A 19,869-nucleotide genomic window follows, 5' to 3' on the forward strand; every position below is an offset into this window, starting at 1 on the left:
CAGCACCCCTATAGCAGGGAGGTGTCGGGGTGCAGCACCCCTGTAGCCAGAGGTGATGGGGAGCAGCACCCCTGTAGCTGGAGGTGTCGGGGAGCAGCACCCCTGTAGCCAGAGGTGTCGGGGTGCAGCACCCCTGTACCCGAAGGTGACGGGGAGCAGCACCCCTATAGCCAGAGTTGTTGGGGTGCAGCACCCCTGTAGCAGGGAGCAGCACCCCTATAGCCGGAGGTGTCGGGGTGCAGCACCCCTATAGCAGGGAGGTGTTGGGGTGCAGCACCCCTGTAGCAGGGAGCAGCACCCCTATAGCCGGAGGTGACGGGGAGCAGCACCCCCGTAGCCAGAGGTGTCGGGGTGCAGCACCCCTATAGGGGAGCCCTGAGCTGTGCGGGGTGGCCGGGGCAGGGTCCCCGATCCCGTGGGCGGGGCCGTGGGCGGGGCCGTGGGCGGGGCCTGGCGGGCGGAGCCCCGCGGCGTGGCGGCCCCATCGCCCCCCGCCATCGCCGGCCCCAGCCCGGCCCCGGCCCCGGCCCCGCCGGCCCCGCCATGCCTCCCGCCCGCACCGAGTACCTGCCGCCGTGGTGGGCGGCCTGGCTGCACGGGCTGCCGCACCGCGGCCTGCGCCTCCAGCCCCTGCCCGCCGCCTTCCGACCGCGGGACCCCGAATACCAGCAGGTACCGACCCGGGGACCCCCCCCCCGCTCCGGAGCCCTCCCCCGGGGCTGGGGTCCCGTTTGCCGCCGGGGCTTCCCCCCCCCCCGCCACCGCCCCGGCGTTGCCCGCGGTGCGATCGCTGCTTTCATCCCGCGGCGCCCGGCGCCAGCTCTGATCTCACGGCCGCACAAAGCGCCCTTCTTCCCCGGGCGGGCAGCGGGGCCCCCCCCGCCCCGCCACCGGCACCCCCGGCCTCCCGCTGCCGCGGGGCAGCGCCGGCTCCATCGGCCCCCCACGGCTTCCCCCCTCCCGGGGGGGTGCAAAGTTGGGGGGGGCACCCAGCTCCTGGCACCCACTGCAGCCACCACCCCCCCCCCGCGGTGTCCCAGCACACGGAGCCTAAATGAGGCGGGGGCAGCGCCGGTGCCCCTCGAAGTGGCTGCTGGGGTGCGGTGCCCCTATAGCCAGGAGGTGATGGGGAGCAGCACCCCTATAGCCGGAGGTGATGGGGAGCAGCACCCCTATAGCAGGGAAGTGGCAGGGTGCAGCACCCCTATAGCCAGGAGGTGATGGGGAGCAGCACCCCTATAGCAGGGAAGTGGCAGGGTGCAGCACCCCTATAGCGGGGAGGTGACGGGGAGCAGCACCCCTATAGCTGGAGGTGATGGGGAGCAGCACCCCTATAGCTGGAGGTGATGGGGAGCAGCACCCCTGTAGCGGGGAGGTGACGGGGAGCAGCACCCCTATAGCTGGAGGTGATGGGGAGCAGCACCCCTATAGCCAGGAGGTGTTGGGGAGCAGCATCCCTATAGCTGGAGGTGATGGGGAGCAGCACCCCTATAGCCAGAGGTCAGCACCCCTATAGCTGGGAGGTGTTGGGGAGCAGCACCCCTATAGCTGGAGGTCAGCACCCCTATAGCCGGGAGGTGTCAGAGAGCAGCACCCCTATAGCCAGGAGGTGTTGGGGAGCAGCACCCCTATAGCTGGAGGTCAGCACCCCTATAGCCGGGAGGTGTCGGAGAGCAGCACCCCTATAGCTAGAGGTGTTGGGGAGCAGCACCCCTATAGCCAGGAGGTGTTGGGGAGCAGCACCCCTATAGCCAGAGGTCAGCACCCCTATAGCCAGGAGGTCTTGGGGAGCAGCATCCCTATAGCTGGAGGTGATGGGGAGCAGCACCCCTATAGCTGGGAGGTGTTGGGGAGCAGCACCCCTATAGCTGGAGGTCAGCACCCCTATAGCCGGGAGGTGTCAGAGAGCAGCACCCCTATAGCCAGGAGGTGTTGGGGAGCAGCACCCCTATAGCTGGAGGTCAGCACCCCTATAGCCGGGAGGTGTCGGAGAGCAGCACCCCTATAGCCAGAGGTGTTGGGGAGCAGCACCCCTATAGCCAGAGGTCAGCACCCCTATAGCCAGGAGGTCTTGGGGAGCAGCATCCCTATAGCTGGAGGTGATGGGGAGCAGCACCCCTATAGCTGGGAGGTGTTGGGGAGCAGCACCCCTATAGCCGGGAGGTGTCAGAGAGCAGCACCCCTATAGCCAGGAGGTGTTGGGGAGCAGCACCCCTATAGCTGGAGGTCAGCACCCCTATAGCCGGGAGGTGTCGGAGAGCAGCACCCCTATAGCCAGAGGTGTTGGGGAGCAGCACCCCTATAGCCAGGAGGTGTTGGGGAGCAGCACCCCTATAGCCAGAGGTCAGCACCCCTATAGCCGGGAGGTGTCGGAGAGCAGCACCCCTATAGCCAGGAGGTGTTGGGGAGCAGCACCCCTATAGCCAGAGGTCAGCACCCCTATAGCCAGGAGGTCTTGGGGAGCAGCACCCCTATAGCTGGAGGTGACGGGGAGCAGCACCCCTATAGCTGGAGGTCAGCACCCCTATAGCCGGAGGTGTTGGGGAGCAGCACCCCTATAGCCAGAGGTGATGGGGAGCAGCACCCCTATAGCAGGGAGGTGACGGGGAGCAGCACCCCTATAGCCGGAGGTGATGGGGAGCAGCAGTCCCCCCTGCGTGGGGCCGGGGACGCTTCCTCCTTCCCCGTGTGACTGTCCCGTGGGGTGCTGGACGTGGCCGCGTTCTGCCCGCCGCCGGGCGCTCCGCAGCACATGACGCCCACGGGCACGGCCGCTTGACTGTCCCCTCTCTCCTCCCCAGTCGCTGCTTTTCCTGGGCTTGGTGGCCGCCGTCTGCCTCGGCCTCAACCTCCTCTTCCTCACCGTTTACCTGATCTGCCTGTGCTGCTGCAAGAGGGACCAGGAGCACGAGACCAAGCGGCCCCACTCCTGCTGCGTCACCTGGATGGCCGTCACCGCCGGGCTCATCTGCTGGTGAGCACCGGGACCCCGTGCTGTCGTCCCCTCCCCGTCACCAGAGCTGCTCTACGCTCCGGCCATGAGTCGTTTTAATTAGATCTGTGCAATTAAATACGGTCCATCCCTGCCTCCTTCCGCGCAGCCACTGATGCCGGGGTAGCCCCGGGGACCGGCCACGGGCCAGCCCCGTCCCCGCCACGGCTGTGCCGCCTTCCTGGCTAATCCTGGGTGGGAGCGGGGCTGGGTCGCTAATCCCAGCCCCGGAGCAGATGGCGGGCAGCAGTGTGACCCAGCTGGCAAGGTCCCGTGCGCGCCTGGCCTTAATTGTGACCGGAGCAATTAGGCGAGGGAACGCTTCTTTGCCCGGCAGCGCTCTGGTGGCTTTCCAAACCTGTCTTGGTTTTTTTGGCAGCCCGTGGCCGGGAGGACTCCCCGCCAGCCGGCCCGTGTGCCCCCCGGCAGGCCTGGGCGGGGACGGGATGGGACACGGGGTGCTTTTGCTGCCCAGCCACGACCCGCTCGCCAGACAAAGGGGCTGGTTTTGCCTGGGCGGAACGAGATGGCTGCCTGCGAGCGTTGTACGGAGCAGGGAAACGGCACTAATGAGCTTGGCGTGCTCCCCCCGAGTCCTCCCGCTCCTCCAGCCTCGGGGCGCCCGCCGGCAGGAGCCTTCTGCAGCTCCCCGGGGGCTTTGAAACCCCCCCGACAGCCGCGCCGAGCCCGTTTGCAGCCATTAAAGGCCTAATTGCGGCGAACAGGCCGGTGTCCATCGGTTTTTTTGGTATCTGCTGTGGGGAGGGAGGGAGCACCGCATGCACTGGCCGCGTGCGGACACGTGCCTGGCCGGGGTAGGGGCACGTCCGTCCTCGGAGCCGGCTCTGACCTCCAGCCCGGCTTCGCCTGCTGGCACAACCAGGTGCCGGGGAGCGCCGAAGCGGCTGCAGCGAGCTCACCAGGTGCCGGGGAGCGCCGAAGCGGCCGCAGCGAGCTCACCGCAGGGCCCGGAGCAGGAGCAGGTTTCATTGGGAGTGGCGGCACTTCCAGGGGGTTCCCCTAATCTGCTTTGCCTGGCCCCTCCGCCCTCCATTTCTTGGGGTTTGGCAGGAGGAGCTTCAAATCCGCCGTGTCCGGCCCGTGGAGCAGCTCCGGGCCCCGTGGGCGCTGGCAGGGAGCAGGTCTCCATCACGGTGCTGTCCCTGTCCCGTCTGCTTTGGCTCTGCCCTGCCAGGGGTGGGGGTGGTCCCCTAAAATCAGGGTGCTCCAGGGAGTGTCCCCCATCCAGCTGCCATCCCCACATCCTCCCTGGCCCCCAGGCAAGGCATCCATGTCAGGGTGAGCGTTTCCCTCCCCTCTAATTAGGAGGTCCCCTCTCTGCCCACAGCGCGGCCGTCGGCATCGGCTTCTACGGGAACAGCGAGACCAACGACGGGGTGTACCAGCTGCTCTACGCCCTGGACCACGCCAACCACACCCTGACCGGCATCGACGCGCTGGTAGGGCCGCGGGGCAGGGTCCCCCCGTCCGACCCCCTCCATGCCCCCCAGGGTGGCATCCATCCTCCGTCCTGGGTTTGGTTAAAGCGCTGGGGAGGGAGGCAGCCAGCTGGAAGAGGCCACGGCGTCCTGCGCTGCTGGCCGAGCCCTGCCTGCTCCGGCCGAGCCCCCGGGGCGGCCGTGCCGCGCCGAGTGCGGGAGGGTGACGTCAGCCCACAAAATGGGGCCTTTGTGGCCGGGAAGAGCCGGGGGGGGCCGCGGCAGGGCTGTCCCAGGGGACGGATCCGGCTCTAGCGTAGGGCATCGACATGGGGCTGCTCTCCCGGAGGGTCGGCATCCCACGGACGGGGCGAATGGCTCCGCCGGGTGCGGGGCTGATGGCGGGGAAGCCCCCAGCACTGTTCCAGCATGGCTGACCATCCACAGACAGGGCGAATGGTTCCACCGGGTGCGGGGCTACAGCGGGGAAGCCCTCGGCACCATTCCAGCATGGCTGACCATCCACGGATGGGGCGAGTGGCTCCGCCGGGTGCAGGGCTACAGCGGGGAAGCCCCCGGCACCATTCCGGCATGGCTGACTGTCCATGGACAGGGCGAATAGTTCCACCGGGTGCGGGGCTACAGCGGGGAAGCCTCCGGCACCATTCCGGCATGGCTGACCATCCACGGACGGGGCGAATGGTTCCACCGGGTGCAGGGCTACAGCGGGGAAGCCCCCGGCACCATTCCGGCGTGGCTGACTGTCCACGGACGGGGCAAATGGCTCCGCCGGGTGCAGGGCTGATGGCGGGGAAGCCCCCGGCGCCGTCCCGGCGTGGCTGACCGTCCGTCCGTCTGCAGGTGGCGGGCACCACGCTGCAGATGCAGGTGGGCCTGGAGCAGCACCTTGCGCGGCTGAATGAGCTCCTGGCTTCACGGGGGGACTACCTGCAGACCCTCAAGTTCATGCAGCAGTTGGCAGGCAGCATCGTCCTGCAGCTCTCAGGGCTGCCCGTCTGGCGGGGCACCAGCGCCGACCTCACCGCGCTGGCCGGCCAAGTCGCCTACGTTGAGTATTACCGGTGAGTGGGGCCGCGGCGTTGGGCTGCCGGAGCATCTCCCGGCGGGGCTGGGGAGGTGGGCGTGCGTGACGGAGCCTTCCTCTGTGCACAGGTGGTTGGCATATCTCCTCTTCTTCATCCTCGTCCTCACCGTCTGCCTCCTGGCCTGCCTGGGGCTGGCCAAGCGCTCCCGCTGCCTCCTCACCACGTGAGTACCCCGTGGCTGGGCTCGGTGGCGCCGGAGCCGCCGGCGGGGGGGGGAAGAGCCGGACCCCGTGGCGCGCTCACCCCTCTCCCCGCAGGATGCTGTGCTGCGGGCTCCTGACGCTCATCCTCAGCTGGGCCTCCATGGCCGTGGACACGGCAGCGGCGGTGGTGAGTGTGGCCGGGAGCGGAGGGGTGGTACGGGCTGTGCCGGGGCAGAGCCGAGAGCTGCGGGCACCGGTCCTGTCCTTCCCAGCCCCGATGATGTCCCCCTCGTCCCCACAGGGCACCAGCGACTTCTGCGTGGCCCCGGACAAGTTCATCATGAACCAGACGGAGAGCGACATCAGCGCAGGTGAGAGCCGGCTGCGGGGTGGAGACGTGCTCGGGGCAGGACCCCGGTGCTCCCCCAAAACCCACCGGGGGGTCCGGTGCTCTCCGCTGCTGTGCTGCCCGCGCCGCTCTCTGCCCCCCCGGGGTGCTCACGCCGCTGTCTCCCGTTTGCTTTGCAGAGGTGGTTCACTATTACCTGTACTGCGACCAGAGCCTGAGCAACCCCTTCCAGCAGGTACGGGGGAGCCGGCACCCCGCTTTGTGCTGCCTGGGGCAGGGGGTGGCCCCGGGCTGCTCCGTGACCGCTCCCCCCTCGCAGGTTCTCACCGTCTTCCAGCGCTCGCTCACCACTATGCAGATCCAGACCCAGGGCCTGATCCAGTTTGCGCTGCCCCTCTTCCCCACGGCTGAGGTACGGGGTTGGGGGGAGCCAGGACCCCATGCCCCCCACTTTGCTCCCCATCCTGTCTCGTGCTGCCCTGACCCCTTCTTCTCCCGCAGAAAGACCTGCTGGGGGTCCAGCAGCTCCTCAACTCCTCCGAGACCAGCCTGCACCAGCTCACGGCCATGCTGGACTGCCGGGGGCTGCACAAGGTGAGGGGGGGGCCGGGACAGGGGTGTGCAGCTCCCGGCGTTGCCCACCGCCAGCCCTGCCCCATCCCGTCTCCCGCTGCAGGACTACCTGGACGCCCTTATCGGCATCTGCTACGACGGGGTGGAGGGTTTGCTCTACCTGGTCCTCTTCTCCCTGCTGGTGGCCGCCTCCTTCTCCACCATCATCTGCGCCGCGCCGCGCGCCTGGAAGCACTTTGCCGGCCGGTGGGTCTGCCCGCGGCCCCTGCCTTCACCGGGGGGGCTCGGGGCTGCGTGCGTGGCTGGGCACGGTGGGGAACTGCCTTTGGGGCTGGAGGGGTGAGCGCTGGCGCCTTGTCACCGCAGGGACCGGGACTACGACGACATGGACGAGGAAGACCCCTTCAACCCGCAGGCGCGTCGCATCGCCACCCACAACCCGGCCCGGGGGCAGCTCCGCAGTTTTTGCAGCTACAGCAGCAGCCTGGGCAGCCAGAGCAGCCTGCACCCCCCGGCACAGACCATCTCCAACGCCCCCGTCTCCGAATACATGTGAGATGCTGACCCTTGGGTCCCCCCACCTCGGCGACGGAGTGTCACCCCGTGATGGGGGTCTCGCTGTGCCCCCCGCTCTGATGGGCTCTCCCCCACTCCAGGAACCAAGCCGTGCTTTTCGGTGGAAACCCACGCTACGAGAACGTCCCCCTGATCGGCAGAGGCTCTCCTCCTCCCACGGTACGGTGGACGGCCGAGGCCAAGTCCTTCTTGTGACACCCCATGGGCTGGGTTGGGGTGGTGGGGGTAGCCAGGTGGCAAGGAGCCCCTCTGCTTCACCGCAAAGCCGCTCGCCCAGGGCACCGGCAAGGTCTGCCGGGGTGGGGATGGCGGCGGGCGAGCTTGGCCCCCTCCCCTGCCCTTGCCGAGGACGTGCCGTATCTGCGAGCGCATCCCTCCCGCCCGCCTTGCTAACCCAGTTCCCAGCCGGCCCGCGGAGGCTGTGGGGAGAGGTCACCAACCACATGCTCGGAGGAGACCAAAATAGCCTTCCCTTCAGCTTCTTTGTCTTCTCTGTCTGCTTTATTTCTTATTTATTCTGACTTTCAAAAGACGCTTTCCACAGTCACCCGTGCATGTTTACATTTCCCCGCTGTTTGTTTAAACCCACCCTGTCTGTTAACGCCTGCTTTATTTGTTTTTATTTCCTCTTTTTTTTTTTTTTTTTTGCATCAATTATTTTGGAGCTAAGTTGCCCATCAAGAGTAAGTTCAGCCACTTCCTTCTCCCTCCTCGTCCTGGGGCAGCGGCTGGGTTCCCATCCTCCTTCCCCTCCTCGGTGCCTCCCTCCATCCCCTTTCCCATGGGGCTGGTTTGTGCAGAGGGCTCGGGAGGGACGGGACCACATTTTGGCCCCGGCGCGACCCAGGTACAAGAGGATTTGCAGCTCCCGTGCCTTGGGAGTGGAAATGGTCCCCATCTCCATCCCCTTCCCGGTGCAGTTTTTTCCCTTTCCCTTTCTGACAGCATTTAATTGCTTCGATGCCTCCATCCGAGGCTCGTCCCTCGCGGGCACGGCAGTGGCACCGCGGTGGGGCCGGGGACGCGGCTGCCGTGGCAGGGACGCCGCGCTCGCCTCGTCCGGGGAAGGTTTTTGCCGTCAGGTGAAAGCGTGGAGCCACGCCAGCGCGGGAGGCTGTAATCCGATTGCGCCGACCTGGCAGCTGGCGAGCCTCTTCCCCGGGAGGGGATGAAGGGAGAGAGGATTACTTTGAGCGCTTCTCCCCACCCTGAATGGTCTAATTTAACCAGGTTTCAGATCCCCGAGGAAGGACTTTCACGGTCTAAAATAACAAACTCGGAATAATCTTCCTTAATGCCTGGCCGGGGTGTCCCTCCCTCCTGCAAAATGCTGGAGAAATTGAATTCTGCAGCATTGGCAGGGTGTGGGGGGGGCTGGAGGTTTTGGCCTCTGCCCTGGGCTCACCGCTACCCCCTTCCCGGTGCAGCGGGGGGACCCTGCCCCTCCGGAGAGCCCCGGGGGTTTCAGCCTGCGGTAGCTGCCGGCGCAGGCGGGCAGTGAGCCCTGGCACATGCCAGGTAAGGCTTGTGCGTGGACAGGGAAGATCAGGGGGGCAAAAACCCAGCTCAGCTGCTGCAGAGACCCAGTCCCGAGCCTGGGTGCTCCCATGTGTCAGGGCTAAACCCCATCCTCCTCCACCGCTGTGCCAGCCCACGCCGGTGCCTGCGGTGCCACCATCCCCGTGCCGGCACAGGGAGGGGAGCTCAAGCCCGTGGCTGGCATCCTGGCATCAGCCCTTCGGGATCGGATGCATCCAGATTCAGTGACCGGGGCTGAACCCGCTGCTAGGGTGGGGTTGGAAAGGGGGGAGGATGAACCTGGCCAACGTCCCAGCAGCGCAGGAAAGGGCAAAGCAGAGCCTGGGGTGCTTGAAGCATCCTGGGGCTCGCCCCGAGAGCTGGGGGCTCTCTTCCAGCCTTCGAAGAGGCTGTGAACAGGGTTTGGCCTCCTTATCCATGGCAGCCTGGCAGATTAATTGGGGATTAATACAAACGGGAAGCAATCTTCCCTCTCCATCCTTGGGCTTTCTCTGGCGGCTCAGCGGCGCGGGGTTGGGTTGGACGTGGCCGGCGGGGGCTCGGCGGGGCGCGCCGTGGGTTGGGGGTGCGCTGACCCCCGTGTCGTCTCCCCGCAGTACTCCCCGAGCATGCGAGCAACCTACCTGTCCGTCACCGATGAGCACGTCGGGCGCCACAGCACCGAGTTCCCAGCCTAACACGCTCGCCCCGAGCGGCTCGCGGGAGGAGAAAATGCCACCAGCGTTTCCGTAATGGAAACCAGAGACACCTGGAAAGGACGCGGTGGGAAGCCCGCTGGCGGCGGCCGGAGGACGAGCCCCGTGTCCCCCGCGTGCTCTGCGCACCCTCCTCTCCCCCTCGGCAGCTTCTGCTCGCTCTCAAGTCTTCCTGCCTTACGGCTGACAGCAACTCCAGGGCCGAACGCCGGCCGGCAGCGGGGCAGCGCCGCGGCTGAGCTCCTGGTGCACCGGGAAGACTGGAGATGCTTTCAGATGCCCCTGCGACGACTTCTCCTTTCCCTTCCCGGCTGCACCAGCTCGGGGATGTTTTATGCCACGGAAGGGAGCCTTCTCCAGCTCCCTCTGCCTGGAGCGCAAAGCCTGGGAACACGGGCTGCCCCCAGCACCAGCCCCTCGGGGAGGCTCCAGGGCAGCGGCTCCTTCGCTCCCGTAGCAATGCAGTACCAACCACTAGTGATCCCAGCCCCTTCCCGGTGCCCACGGCGGCTTTGCCACCTCCCAACGGTGACACTGGCTGCTCCCCTTTGCCGTGCTCCTGCTCCCCACGGGCAGAGCCAGCTCCCCGTGCCCCCCTCGCTTGCCCTCCCCACCCCAGCCAGAGCCGCCCCGGGTTCGGAGGCTATAGAATTAGGGATGTTTTGGCCTTGCTGGTTTTCCTTTGCTTTGCTTCTGGGTTTTATGAGTTCTCTGCAGGGCAGAGGTGCGTTTCAACTCGCTGCCTCTGCCCCAGCGTGGTTTTACTGCAGTGCATGTTGGTAGCAGGTGTTTGGTTGGTTTGTAGGCTCTTTTTGGCGATTCAGCTCACCCAGGGCAGGCAGGCCAGCAGTGTGGGCTGGGGCAGGCTCCCCTCCTTCTGCAGGACAGCCCTGGGGTAACCACGAATCCCCTGGGAAAGGGGTAGGGACTACTCAGGTGTCTCGGGCAGGATGCGGTGCCGGGGAGGGGAGGGCTCGTTTCTGCCTCCCTGCCTGGCTCGCCTGGCATCGCCAGGGCTTCAGGTTAAGCGAGGATGCAGCTCTGGGGGCCGAGGAGCCGGGGGAACCAGCATGAGCTGAACCGGATCCTTTGTGGCTGCCCATTTTGGCACGGGCTGCCCCAGGAACCTGGGTAGGACGCGAGCAAAGGCCCCTTCCCCACAGCAGCCCCTCGCTTGCTCATGGGTGGGAAGAGCCCCTGCTCCGTCCCACCCACTGCAGATGGACCCAAATCTCCCAGCCCAAAGGGTGCAGAGAGAGTGGTGGGCGTTTTCCTGCCCACTCACCCTTGGGGTCTCTCTCCCCCCACCCAGGGCGAGTTCAGCCCTCATAACCGTGTTCAGCACCGTGGTGGTGGTGGTTTAGCTGGGGTTTGCCCCGGGGCTCTTCCTCGCTGCCAAGGCTGGACCCACGCCGCAGGAGGGCAAAGGTTTTCCCTGACTGATTGCCATTAGCAGCCGCCTCCTGGGCTGCTGCTGGTGGTTATCCATCCCTTCCTCCTTGCTTTGGCTAACAGCCCTGCAGCCGGGCAGACCCCCGGGGTGGCCAGGCTGGCCCCCTCGGGCGAGTTGGGGGGGTCTTATTTGGTAGCAGTGACTCACTGTGTCTTTTAAAGATAACTTGTACGTACCCTTTGGGCCCCTAACGCCGTCTGTCCGTGTAGCGTGTGACTAGCATTACTTGCTGTTGGAAACTTCCAGGGGATTTTAATTTTTTTTTTCTTTCCCCCCCAGCTTTTAATGTTTCAATGTAACGGTACTGGTAGAAGAGCTGTTTTTAAACGCATGTGAACTAACCTCATTAGGACTCCATCTAGGAGCTGGAGTCCGGCCTGATTTGTATGTGCCCTTTGGGGAAAAGACAATAAACACTTCTACTAAACTTATCTCCTCCTTGCAGGTTTCTCCGGGCTGCCCCGCATCCCCTGCCACCCCTGCTCAGGTTGTGCACCATCCCGGTGTGCCGGCTCTGCCGGGCCGGGACTCTTCATGGCCGGTGCAAAGACCTCACTGCCAGCACCGGTCCCAGCATTTCTCCGCAGTCAAAGCGGTTTTTAATTGGGCTTAAAATCCCATGGCTGCAGCTTGGACTGGTTTTGGCTGTGGCAGGAGGCAGCTAGAGCGGTTTCAGGTGCGTCGGTGCTGGGGAGCGGGCGGAAACACAGAGGATTTGGGGTGCAGCGTGCGTGGAAGCGTGTCCTCGGTGCGAAGGGAGGGCTGGCTGGGGCTGGAAGGCGACCGCAGGGCCCCTGGGTGCGCCGTGCCCCGGGAAGGGTGCCGAGAGCTGTGTCCCGTGCTCCTTACACCCTTCTCGTGTTGTCGGAGCGGGTGCGGGGGGAGCAGTGCTGTCTCCCGGTGCCAGCCCCTGGGCTGCCGGTGGGCACCGGATCCGGGGGGACGCAGGCCTCTGGGGCCATGCAGCAATGGCCGGCTGCAACTCCTGCCGCTGCAGGGCGGTCGTGGCACCCATGCCACGGCCTCCCCGCGAACCTGCTCCTGCAGAAACCGCAGCTTTGCCCCCTCGGCCGAGGGCTGCGGCAGGAGGGGTCGGGGGAGCTGGGAGAGCGGCCCCGCCATGGGCCGGGGCTGGAGGCAGCAGGCCCCAGACCGCTCCTCACACACAAGAGATGGGACCCAGCCTGGTTTCCAAGCCTCGCACAGTCGGGGCGTGGGGCTGGAGCTGGCAGCAGAGCCACCCCCGCTTCAGGAGGCCGCTGCCGCCCGCTGTGCCCGGCGCTAATTGCCCCCCGCCTCATTAGCCAGGTCTTTGCCCTCCCAACATGGCGGCAAAGCGGCGTCCGTCACGTGACGCCGCCGCCCTGCCCTTCTCAAGATGGCGGGCGTGGTCATGTGATCGCCCCTGGCGTTGCCAGGCAACGGCAGACGCGGCCCAGCCAGCGGCTCCGGTAAGGCCGCGCTGGGGGGGACCAGGCCCGATCCGGACGCCTGGGTCCCCGGGAGGGGGGCGGGGGTGTCCCCGCCGCCGGTGCTGAGCCCACCCTGAGGCCCCCCGATCCCTTTCGGCGCCCTCCTACAGCGGAACCCCACGGGGCTGGGGGAGGAAGGGGCGCCCGCCGCCCCCTCGCAGGGCCGCCATGGAGATCGTCTACGTGTACACGCGGAAGCGCAGCGAGTTCGGCCGACCCTGCAGCTTCTCCGACCGGCCGGCCAAGGTCAACGTGGACATCCCCCCCGACCCCAGCATGGCCAGCAGCTTCATCCTGAGGAACCCTGTAGACAGCTACGTTCAGCACACCAGCGACATGTCGGAGCACGAGGTGAGGGCTGCCCACCAGCCGTCGAGGGCCTCCCAGGCTGCTGCGAAAGGAAAAAAGTTGTGTTTTGCACCCATTTGGCTCAGTCCCTTGCTCTGCTTTCTCCGTGTCGCCCCGCAGGTCAACACTGAGCGGGTGGAGGTGGAATCCCACGGTGTCAACCACGTAGAGGGCGGCTGGCCCAAAGACGTCAACCCGCAGGAGTTGGAGCAAACCATCCGCTTCAGGAAGAAAGTGGAGAAAGATGAAAACTACATCAACACCATCACGCACCTCGGCACCGTAAGGCCCTGCCCGTTCCCACTCCTCGCCTCCCGCTCCCAGAGCCCCCTTGCGCGCCCGCTGCCAGTCCCCTCGCCTGGGTGGCTCCCCAGAGGCACGGCCTCTGCCTGTGCTTTCCCTGCAGCTGATGGAGCACTGCGTCAAGCAGAACAACGCTATCAATATCTACGAGGAGTACTTTGGAGAGGAGGCGATGGTGGAGGTGGAAGACGAGCCCCCCTCGGCAAAAACCATCAACGTTATCAGGTAGCGCAACCAGCTGGGCTCACCAGGCTCTCCAGATCCACAGCGGGCTACTGCGTATTAAACTGCCTTTGGATGCAAAGGAGGTGGAAAACCCAGCAGCTTTAGGGGAGCGCTGGATCAATTTATGGATGGGAAGACCTGCTGCAGCCCCCCTGCTCCGTAACTCCATCTGTTCCTCCCCTCCCTGCCCTCCACCCTGCCCAGGCACTTGGAGATAGGTACCACGGTCCAAGAACAGATGCAGTCCTGAGCATCTTCTAACAGTGCTTTAGGCAGGATTTTTTTTTTTTTTTTTTGCTGCCTCAGACTCTTTTCAAATGTCAGGGGCTGGTAGGTCATTTCTAGAAGTCAGATCCAGTAACATAATTGGATTCTTAGAAACGTATAACTGGAAAGACCTTATTAAATCATCAACTCCTCTCCCCCCGCCCAACCCCCAAGAGAATCATTTCCTGCACTTAATGCTCAAGGGCTGCAGCTTGTTTTAATTGTGATTCCCACAGTTTCCTTTGAGAGACAGTCATCCCAGGGCGTGGCAGAGCTGTTAGCGAACTCACATCTTTCTCTGATCTCCTGTTATCAAAAAGGGATCCGAACGTAACCAAGAGGACAGCCACGCATCTCTCCTGGCACCCCGACACATGCAAGAAACTGGCAGTGTCTTATTCCAGCCTGGAGTTCCAGCAAAACATGAAAGACATGAGCTTTGACTCGTACATCTGGGATCTTGGTAAGGGGAAGGGAAAACTCACCAGTCAGTAATGCTGCCGCTGCGGAAGCACTTTGTGTCTTCAAAGAGTGTAATGAAGCCTCACAGTGCTCCGGAGGGGGTGAACAGGGGTTCGGTTTCTGCTTTGCCTGCAGATCGATGCAGAGAAGGGGAGAAATGGGACCTGAAAGCTGGTCAACAGGTGGAAAACAACCGCTAAAATCCCACTACATGACTTCATGAGCTAGAGCGCCTGTGACCACAACAGGCAGCTGAGCCACACTCCTCTTATGTGGTTCTTGTCTTTGTATGGTTCACTTGTGCTCGATTAAGAAAGAGGCAGCGCAAGCCCAGGCTGAGAATTGCCCTCTTCTGTCAAAGACTCTCTCAGACCTGTTGTATTTTGGAGTGAAAAACACAAAGAAGAGGGGTTCGGGGTGCGGGGGGTTGGGGTACCAGGGGTCTGTCCCCAGGCTGGCAGGAGAGGACAGCTCAGCCCCCTTCCCTGGCTAAGGCGACACGGCCACCTCATCCAGCACGGCTGGGCAAGCGCCAGCGTGGCAGGGAGCCAGGCATGGAGGAGCAGGGTGCGGGATCGGGAGGCTGGCTTAGAGGAGGGGGTGCTCGCCCTCCGGGCTGCCTTTGCGCTTTGCTCTTTACTCATCCTTTCTTGGCAGAAAACCCCAACAAGCCAGAGCTCGTTCTCAAGCCGTCATCCCCTCTCGTGAGCCTGGAATACAACCCCAAAGACTCGCACGTCCTGGTGGGAGGATGCTACAATGGGCAGATGGGTAAGGAAGATGGATTAGGGGTGAGGCCATATTAACGAGGGCCTGGCTTCGTTTTAATTCGGCAAGAGCCTGGTTCCAGCGCTGCTACGCTCACAAAGGATGTAATGTCAGTAGTGCTGTGGCTGGGAATATCCCGAGCATGGCCTGAAGCACTGGGGCTCGGCGTGCAGAGAACAGGCACGCGCTCACCTGAGCAGGTACCCGGGGAGGGGAGGACGCCGTGCCTGGGAGCCCTTCGCAGGCACTCGGGGCAGCAAGGCGGCTGCGGCCGCAGCAAGAGCCTGGCAGGGATGGCTGGATCGGACGGCTGAGCAGCACGCGTGCTGTCACGGCCCCGTATCTTCGCACGGCGAAAGCCCAGGAGAGTTGCCCTCATTTCGTGCGCTGAATTGTTCTTGTGCTGTTGTTTCAAGTGCTTGGAAAAGGGCCCCTATCTGCCAGCTTCATTTATGGCTCTGTTATTTACTTGGCCACGCGAGCCCTTTTGATTTAATTGCGCTCATTTTGACGTTTTCCTTGCCATTGGCAGCAGCAATCACATCTGACAGGGCACGCGTTACGGGGCTGTTACTGCACGCTCCGCAGGTGATGGAGGGGAGGGATCTCACCCCGTCCTTCGCGGCGCTCCCCAGGCGCGTGGCGCGGGCCCAGCGCAGCACGCTCCGTCACATCCAATTGCCTAATTAGAAGCGAGCAAGAGGGACCGCGTGCAGCTCAGTGCGACCGGGGCCCAGCTGCCTAACCTTTGCTGAACCGTGGCCTGGCCTGCGCTGTGGCTTGCCCTCTGCCGCGTGTCAGAGGCAGAGATAGGGAAGGACGGCTGCTGCTGTCTGCGGGGGACCTGCCTTCGTTAGCTGGCGCCCTTCGGGCACGTAGGAGGGGAGCGCAGCCGGGGTCAGGTCGCACAGGCTGGTTTCTAGCAGCGTCAAGCCTAAGAGATGCTGTTTGGAGTTGACAGGAGGCTGGGGGGCTGCTTAGACCACGTCTGGTCCTGCTGCACCCCCTTGTGCAGAGCAGGGCAGGGAGCTGGGTGGATTTATTGTCCCTGGGGATTGTAGTGCGACTGCCAGAGAGAGATGATCGCTGAAGAAACGCTGCGGCTCTTTCGTACGTTACCACCATCTAGCTCGGCGTTTGCGGAAGGTGCAAATTGCGTTACCGCTCAGAGCGGGCGTCCCTGCGAGCGATCGCAGCAGCAGGCTCCCAGCCCGCGGGGCGCGTGCATGGTTCTTCTAGGGCTGGGAATTACGGGAGGAGCAGCCAGTGAGGTTTGGTTCCTGTTCTGGCTTGGGCAGGGGGGCAGCATCTCCTCGGGAGACGCATGGCAAGCAAAGGAGCTGGGCAAGGGAGCCGGTGCAGATCTTGACATCTCCTTTTCCTTCCCAGCTTACTGGGACACCAGGAAAGGGGGGCTGCCCGTGGAGGTGTCCACCGTGGAGGTCAGCCACAGGGACCCCGTGTACGGAGCCATCTGGCTGCAGTCCAAAACGGGCACCGAGTGCTTCTCAGCCTCCACCGACGGGCAGGTAAAGGGCAGGCGCAGGGAAGGGTGCCAGGCACTCGCACAGGGGCCGCGCTGGCAGGCGCTGACAGCCCAAAAAAGCTTCCCCTGCCTGCACTGCCCCTCGCCAGCCATGGCAGCACAGGCTGCCCCTGCCTGGCTGCAGGACGCTGGGCTCCCCAGCACCCGCGGTTGAGCTGGGAACAGCCCCTGCCCTGCAGCCTCCTCCCGCTGCTTGTCCCGTGCAGGTCCTGTGGTGGGACATCCGCAAGCTGTCCGAGCCCACCGAGATGCTGGTCTTGGACATCACCCGGCAGGGGCTCCTGGAGAACGCCCTGGGTGCTGTCGCACTGGAGTTCGAGCCCACCATGGTGAGCCTCCCTGCCCTGCCGCCAGGATCCGGTATCCTCACCCGGGCAGGAGTGCGAGCCAAGCCAAACCGAGCCAAACCCCCACGGGCAGGGCTCGAGGGGCACGCCACAAATGGCTGATGCCCAGAGTGACCCAGAGCACCATGCTGCAGCTTGCAGTGTGTTCTCACCCATCTTTAAGAATTAGCAGTTGATGTTCTCCCAGAACACGGGGTCTTGCTGACATTTTGGTCTCTAAATCCCCCAGATCATGGCGGGTCCCAGGGCTCCGTTCTCCCCAGGCGCTGGCTGCAGCAGGCTCCATGCTGCTCGGCCAGCAAAACCCGTTGCTGCCCCACTGCCCCCTGCACCGTGGGGTCCCCAGCTTCTGACCGCTGCTCTCTCCTGCTCCCACCCTCAGCCCACCAAGTTCATGGTGGGCACAGAGCAGGGCATCGTCATCGCCTGCAACCGCAAGGCCAAAACACCCCAGGAAAAAATCACCGGCACCTACAGTGGCCACCACGGACCTGTCTACGCACTGGCCAGGAACCCTTTCTACACCAAAATCTTCCTGACGGTCGGCGACTGGACTGCTCGAATCTGGTCGGAGGAGAACAAGGAATCATCAATTATGAGCACCAAGTAGGTGTCGGGGTGTGTTTGCCTTGCAAAAAAATCTTCTTTTTTGTGGAAGAGCGTGTTCAGGGCAGGTGACCAGCAGGGTCTGGTGTGCTCAGGTCAGGCAGGAGGTGGTGGGGCGGTCACCAAGGCAGAGCGGTGCCAGCGTGGCCGAGGGCACTGGAATAGAGGGTGCCCCGCTCTTGGCTGAAGGCGCTGTGCGGGCAGCAACCATGGGGCTGGGGGGATGGAGGCCATGAGCCCATCCCCGCTGCGTCGGGTCTGCTGGCAGGTACCACCTCTCCTACCTGACAGACGGGTGCTGGAGCACCGTGAGGCCGGCCGTCTTCTTCACCACCAGATCGGACGGGACCCTGGACGTCTGGGACTTCCTCTTCAAGCAGAAAGACCCCTCCCTCAGCCTGAAGGTTGGGTCCCCGGCGGCTCCGGGCCCCTCACCCTGGGAGGGGAGCAGGGGCTGCCCCGGGCCAGCGCCAGCAGCGGGTGCTTGGCAGATCTGCCCTGCCCTGCACCGAACAGGCAGAGCCAGGGGACAGAGCCCCATCCTGCCTGCACGGAGCTCAGGATAAGCCGCATCAAGCAGCGGCTGTCCCCTCAGCCCTGAGCTGTGCTTAGAGCTCAGCATGCCCAAAAATTTGCACGTAGGCTCCTGTTGTTGGCGAGCGCATGGATTGCCTCTGTCAGCTCGGCCTGCCTGAATTCTCCCATGGGGCATCGCGTCAGGGCTAAGTGCCACCACCCGTCCGTCCTCCCTCCCCAGATCTGCGACGAGCCCCTCTCCAGCTTGCGCCTGCAGGACAATGGCTGCGTCGTTGGCTGCGGCTCGAAGCTGGGCACCGTCACCCTGCTGGAAATCTCCTCCGGGCTCTGCACCCTCCAGAGGAATGAGAAGACCCTGGCCACCGCTGTACGTGTGCTTCGGGCCACGAGCCGCTGTGCCAGGTTGCGGTGAAGCCCTCAGCGCTGCTGGCACGTCGCTGGCCCTGTGCACAGCAGCTCTGCCAGCGCTGCCAGCGAGTCCTGCGCCATCCCTGTGCAGAGCACGCTGTCCCATGGGGTCCCCTGCTCGGCCCTGCACCCCTCAGACCCCACCCACCCTAGATGTTCGAGCGGGAGACGAAGCGGGAGAAGATCCTGGAGGCTCGGCACCGGGAGCTGCGGCTGAAGGAACGTGCCAGGTCGGAGGGCCAGGAGATGGAGGTGGAGGAGAAGCCGGTGGAGAGTCCCCACGAGGTGCTCGACCGTGTCCGCAGGGAGTTCTTTGAGGTCATCGAAACGGAGCTGCAGAGGAGGGCGCAGGCAGAGAGCCAGCACCTGCATGGCAAGGTACCGGCAATGGGATGAACCGATAACCGCGGCGGGGAGTCCCTGCCACGAGGCAGGGGACACAGCTCAGCCTCTGCCTTTCAGGTTAAAGGCCACGCGGGAGAGGAGGCGGCTGCGCAGGGGGAAGAGAGCCAGCTGCCCAAGGACAGGGAAGAGGAGGAGGAGGAGGAGAAGGATGCTGCCAAGGTCAGTGCACTCCAGCTTCGTGTTGCTTTCCCCCTCCTTGCTAGGGTCGCTGCTCCGTGGCTCGCGCAGGGATGGAGCTGCTGTCCCCGAGCCGGGCAGAGCTCGTGGGGTCTCTGCTTCTGTGGGATGGCGAGCAGAGGGCCCTGCACAGCTCCCTGACCCCACGCCTGCATCCTCTGCAGGAGCCGTAGCCGAGACGGGACTGGCGTGTCACGCAGAAACCCTCGCGTTGGCCACAGATGCTCCCTGGCCCTTTGCCTTCTGGCTTTTTTTTTTATCTTTGGGGTGAATAAACAGAAGCTTTGCACGTCACGTTTCCTGTTCTGTCACAGCAGGGTTGAGCAGAGGGTGGGAAAGTCGCGTCCCTTCGCCCTTCATCTCCCCTCCTCGGGCCAGGCCGCGGATCAAAGCCGGCTGCTGACCACGACGGAGCGCCCGTGGCAGCAGGGTGTCCCTTGGTATGTCCCCAGCCCCAGGAGCGGGGCAGAGCAGGGCAGCTCGTGGCAGCAGCGGGGTCCCGGTGCAGCACCGTGCCCCTTCCCAGCTGGAGAGCGACGCTGAGCAAAGCCCCGTGCCCGCAGCCTGCTGATATCCCTGCGAGAGCAGCCCGCAGCGCCTGGGCCGGGGTAATCAGTGCTGGGTAAACACAGCCCGGCTGGTATTGCCGAGCAGATGCCCCGTTAATTATTAACGAGCTGCTGGTTACTCTCGCCCCACGGCACAAAGGGATGGGGCCAGCGCGCGGGTGACATCCCGTGTGCCGGGGCTGGGGGTGAGCCCTCCCAGCAGGACCCTTCCCCAGGCGCTGCTCGGGGGGCGGAGGGTGGGCAGGAGTTGTCGAAGCCATCCTGTGTGCGTGGGGTGGCTGCACGGCGGAGCGGCCGGGTGCGGGTCCCGTCCTGGCAGCGCGGACAGAGGGGGAGCGCAGGTCACCTGCTGCGTGAGACTTTGGGGGGACAGGGCTCGCAGTCCCCCAGCCCCAAGCTGAACACTGCCGTGTCCCAGCACAGCCGGCTGCCGGGCTGGGAACAGCCAGAGGTGGAAATGCATTTCCCCAAGCCGTGCGCTGGTTGTGCTCCGTGCAGGACAAGCGCGTTTCCATCCGGCTCACGGCACCCTGACCGTGCCACGGGGCTGTGGGTGCAGCCGGG

At 64.6% G+C, this 19,869-nt stretch overlaps 2 protein-coding genes across 2 annotated transcripts; both read left to right on the forward strand.

The window, feature by feature from the left end:
• The first annotated feature begins 543 nt into the window (after positions 1-543).
• TTYH2 (tweety family member 2) lies at positions 544-9,394 on the forward strand. The gene is made up of 14 exons (XM_075720205.1): positions 544-672; positions 2,802-2,974; positions 4,341-4,452; positions 5,293-5,513; positions 5,605-5,700; positions 5,795-5,867; positions 5,982-6,051; positions 6,209-6,264; positions 6,349-6,441; positions 6,531-6,623; positions 6,706-6,848; positions 6,969-7,154; positions 7,259-7,337; positions 9,314-9,394. The coding sequence occupies exons 1-14, from the start codon at positions 544-546 to the stop codon at positions 9,392-9,394; spliced, it is 1,605 nt and encodes a 534-aa protein (XP_075576320.1).
• A 3,111-nt stretch (positions 9,395-12,505) lies between these two features.
• On the forward strand, positions 12,506-18,909 carry DNAI2 (dynein axonemal intermediate chain 2). Its single transcript, XM_075720164.1, has 13 exons — positions 12,506-12,688; positions 12,806-12,967; positions 13,092-13,213; positions 13,801-13,943; positions 14,600-14,713; positions 16,100-16,239; positions 16,463-16,585; positions 16,986-17,209; positions 17,478-17,613; positions 17,967-18,113; positions 18,308-18,532; positions 18,617-18,718; positions 18,901-18,909. Exons 1-13 carry the CDS (start codon positions 12,506-12,508, stop codon positions 18,907-18,909), a joined length of 1,830 nt encoding a protein of 609 aa, XP_075576279.1.
• Positions 18,910-19,869: the final 960 nt, after the last annotated feature.

Source organism: Pelecanus crispus, chromosome 12, assembly GCF_030463565.1.
Source record: "Pelecanus crispus isolate bPelCri1 chromosome 12, bPelCri1.pri, whole genome shotgun sequence".
NCBI classification, from domain to species: Eukaryota; Metazoa; Chordata; class Aves; order Pelecaniformes; family Pelecanidae; genus Pelecanus; species Pelecanus crispus.

What these genes read in the sequence shown, in the direction of transcription:
- TTYH2 (XM_075720205.1), top strand. Translation starts at nt 544, where the DNA reads ATGCCTCCCGCCCGCACCGAGTACCTGCCGCCGTGGTGGGCGGCCTGG. An exon ending in GGAGAGCGACATCAGCGCAG is followed by an intron (nt 6,052 to 6,208) that starts GTGAGAGCCGGC and finishes TTTGCTTTGCAG; the next exon opens with AGGTGGTTCACTATTACCTG. An exon ending in GAGGCTCTCCTCCTCCCACG is followed by an intron (nt 7,338 to 9,313) that starts GTACGGTGGACG and finishes GTCTCCCCGCAG; the next exon opens with TACTCCCCGAGCATGCGAGC.
- DNAI2 (XM_075720164.1), top strand. Translation starts at nt 12,506, where the DNA reads ATGGAGATCGTCTACGTGTACACGCGGAAGCGCAGCGAGTTCGGCCGA. An exon ending in GCGACATGTCGGAGCACGAG is followed by an intron (nt 12,689 to 12,805) that starts GTGAGGGCTGCC and finishes GTCGCCCCGCAG; the next exon opens with GTCAACACTGAGCGGGTGGA. An exon ending in CTCGTACATCTGGGATCTTG is followed by an intron (nt 13,944 to 14,599) that starts GTAAGGGGAAGG and finishes CTTTCTTGGCAG; the next exon opens with AAAACCCCAACAAGCCAGAG.